Raw genomic sequence first — 3751 nt, forward strand, 5'->3', positions numbered from 1 at the left:
AATTATGCTGCCAACAAATGCAAAATATGTCAATGTTTTAGTATTAATTTTGTATGCGTACCGGTACTATAATTTTCAAAAAAAAAAATTATAATATCCCAAAAATTAAACCTAATTCTACCATACATGTCAAAAATCAACTTATTCCTACATATGATTATGTGATATGGGCACGGAATAGGCATATATTCCTACTAGCTCCCTAAACCCAGAAGAATTAGGATCCTCTCAATTTCATTTGAACTGAATAATATCTAGTTAATTATATTGGAGAGATATTTTTGTCCCCTCTAAAATAAAAAGACAAAAATACGCATCCAATATAACCAAGTGAAAATTATCCGGAGAGAATCATGTTCCAAGCAGGAGAGCACAATAGAAAAATCATCAAAGGCATCTATTGCACTTCCCGACAAAGCAAAGAAAGGTCCGAATGCAAAAGAAAATTGTAAGATTCAAAACTATTCCACCTAAAATAAGCACGAGGCTTAAAGCAAATGCTTCTCGCATTCAAAATAATTGAAATTCAGCCTTGTGTGCGCGCAAAAGAGACTGTGAGAGATATGGAACAAGTAAAAGCAATTTTATATTTTGACAACAAAAAAGCACTAAATTAGTCACTAAAAGCCACAAAAATCACACCGTACGTGTTACAAATCAAATTTTCAATCAAGCTCCACCGCCCACGAGTCACATTTCACATTGGCAAAAGCTCAGTGCATCATCTTATAAGAGAAAGGTAGGCATTATAGTATGGCAACTAGCCGCACATAAGTTCAGAGGATTCACTAAATAAGAATTAGTAGGTCAACATTCCAATGACCAAGTAAAGACTAGTACAACTATTTCTTTATCGGTTTAGATAATTACATATTTCCTTTTTTCCTGATGAGTACTACATATTTCAAAAAACTTCTAAAACTCTCCATATGCATGTCGATGCTGCTGAAAAATCTTCTCTCATACGACCCGTTTGCCTGCATCGAAACAATCATCCACCAATAGGTCAATGTTAAAATGCCAAAAGAATCTCATGCTTGACAATATGTTTTGCCTCATAACCGGCCTATTCACTTGTTTCATCATCACTTTTGGGACTAGGGAGTCACTTTTCAAAGAACAAAAAAGAAAACGAAAGAAGACACAAGTGTTTGTGTGCGTCTACCTCCACATGGATACACGGAGAGTATAATATAACTATATGCGTGTGATAGTTATGAGGCAAAGAAAAGAGGTAAGCTCTACCAAGTTTGAACTCCAAATTGTTCTCACTCATTAGCCAACCGGTTTGCCACAATATAATTACTAGTGGGTTTTGTATTTTTGCTCTAAACATGGGATGTCAATATAGGTCCCAAGCCCTATATATGCATGTGACAAAACCCACTCATCATGCCTGGGATACCAAAAGAGGCTCTAGGTATCCACTTTTGAATAGAGCACAAACAAATAAAACTATGTTTATCCACTTTTGAATAGAGCAAAACAAATAAAACTATGTTGTACGTGTTTTTGTTTTCTGTATTCAAGACAAACACATTAATAAATAACTCAAAACACAAAAAATATCCCCAAATACATTAGTATTACTGCAATAAATGAAGTAAGAAGATACTTATCAAAAAAATAAATAAATGAAGTAAGAAGATAGTAGACAAAATCAAACACAGAAGGCAGGAGCAAGAAACACTATAATTCATATTCTGATAAAGATTTAGCTTGCTTACGCCTAGCTTGCTTTTGCTTGCGTGAGTGCTGTGGAATCTTCCTTTTAAGTGCAATTGCGTTTACTCCAACAACCTTGTCCACCTCCTTGCCACTTTTGTAAAAGAGAAAGGTCGGAAACCTACGAATCCCCCTGTCAACAGCCATGCCCTCGGCATTAGGGCCCTCCTCAATGTCAACTTTCAAGAAAACAACTTTCGGATACTTCACGGATAAGCTTGCATAAAGAGGAGAAATGAAACGGCAAGGACGAGCTTTAGAGAAGAACAGGATTGCCAGTCGAGATGTCCTTGAAGCATCCTCCAACCGTTTTTTCAGTTCACTTGCAGTGTGAATAACAATAACTTGATCCCCTGTTTTCATAAACCAAAATGACCACTTATTATATTATGTTTTCATAAATCAACAGTTTTCTGCAATAAACTCCCGCAAATAAGAATCAATACACAAATTCCTTTTACCTTTCTCACCCTTATACTCCCTGACAGACAACAAGGAGAAATTAAAATTATCAAAGGGGGGGCTCCTCCAACGAGCCAAGGCTTGAAATATCTTAGTCTGGCCTCCATCACCAACATCCTTGGCCTCAAAAGTTACATAATACCTAAAGAGATCACAACACTGATGCATTGCTTTCGATACCTTCACAAACTTCAGTGGAGTTTGAGGCTACACACAAAAAGTCACCATGAAAATATATATAATTATTGTCACAGAAATAACTGAATATTTCAGCATACATAATAAGAGAACAAATATTCGTAAAAAAAAAAAAAAAAAAAAAACAGCAACCTTGACAGTTCTTCGTTCTCTGCGCTTGTTGATTTGGTCGATTGCGGTCTGCGAAATTATTTTGCATGTGCGGTATTCAGATCCAGTCTTTTTGCTTATATCGAGTGGTTGAATTAAACCAAAAGCCCTGACATGAGGCATGGGATCAACATCAAAGCCCTATAACAACCAACAGTGTGTTAATTAAAGCATATATATATATATATATTGGGGTATGAAAAGTAGACGAAGCGAATGAATTTTACATACACCACTCATACAAACTTGTTCCCTGTACCGGACGCAATCTTTGTCAGTCATATATCCAATTCTCCTCTTGCTCATGTCGGCGTCGATCTCGCTCTGGCCAGTCTTGATCTCGTCGGTGTCTCCCTCGTCCGTCTCGCTCTCGTCGGCGTCGGGGTTAGGGTTCAGACGTGTGGATCGCCTCATAGGAGAAGGATCCAAGGCGGGGACAGGAACAGTGACAGCTGGGCAAGTAGAAGCGGAATGAGTTCGCTTTTGTTGTTGTTTTCCTTTGAGAGTGTGTTTTCGGACATCTGAAAGTGAAAGAGACGGCCGACCTTTTTTCTTCTCCTCCTCTTTCCTCTCGACCATCTTACCCATCTCTCTCTCTCTCTGGGAAACCCTAGCCAACGCAGTGGCGCTAGCAATAATGAATAAAACCCACCGGCTACACTTCTTTTTTTTTTTTTTTTTCTTCTTCTTATATGAAACGGTTTTTTTCTTTTGCAAAGAAATATAAAGAGACCGGAGACGTTCCCAATCTTTTTGAATAAATTGAAAAAATTATTATTTATAAGAAATTAATTAATTAATTAATTAAAATGAGTAATATTATGTACTATTTTTTTCTCTTCCTAAAGCTGATGTGACTTTTAAAATCACCATTAAATTTTAGATGAATCATACTTAAATTTTGATCTAATGGTAATTTTGAAAGCCACATTAATTTTAAGAGGATAAAAAAATAAAAATAAAAAATAATCCCTAACATTACTCAATTAAAATAAATAATCTGAAAAACTCGGTTTCTTACTGGTATTCACGGTAATTGGTTTTCTTCCGAGTTTCTTAATGGTAATCAATTATGATTTGTAAGAAATTAGCTAATTTGGAAAGCCTGAAAGAGACGGTGGCGTGTGCTATCGAGTGTCATAACTCAATTAAAATCATATAAGATATATTATTTATTTTCACTTTCTAGAATTTTAACAAATAAATAAAAAATTTC

At 35.8% G+C, this 3751-nt stretch overlaps 1 protein-coding gene across 1 annotated transcript; it reads right to left on the minus strand.

Annotated features, from left to right (window-relative positions):
- Positions 1-1689: 1689 nt before the first annotated feature.
- On the minus strand, positions 1690-3114 carry LOC132169393 (uncharacterized). The gene is made up of 4 exons (XM_059580430.1): positions 2767-3114; positions 2518-2676; positions 2187-2394; positions 1690-2078 (listed from the first exon to the last, which is right to left on the minus strand). Exons 1-4 carry the CDS (start codon positions 3112-3114, stop codon positions 1690-1692), a joined length of 1104 nt encoding a protein of 367 aa, XP_059436413.1.
- Between the last annotated feature and the right edge of the window lie 637 nt (positions 3115-3751).

Source organism: Corylus avellana, chromosome ca2 (genome assembly GCF_901000735.1).
Source record: "Corylus avellana chromosome ca2, CavTom2PMs-1.0".
In the NCBI taxonomy this organism is placed as follows: domain Eukaryota; kingdom Viridiplantae; phylum Streptophyta; class Magnoliopsida; order Fagales; family Betulaceae; genus Corylus; species Corylus avellana.

Excerpts from the sequence above, each read along its gene's own strand:
- LOC132169393 (XM_059580430.1), bottom strand. The coding sequence starts at position 3,114 with ATGGTCGAGAGGAAAGAGGAGGAGAAGAAAAAAGGTCGGCCGTCTCTT. Across the intron at positions 2,395-2,517 it reads GAGAACGAAGAACTGTCAAG|CCTCAAACTCCACTGAAGTT; the intron begins GTTGCTGTTTTT and ends TTTTGTGTGTAG. Across the intron at positions 2,079-2,186 it reads GGAGTATAAGGGTGAGAAAG|GGGATCAAGTTATTGTTATT; the intron begins GTAAAAGGAATT and ends TTATGAAAACAG.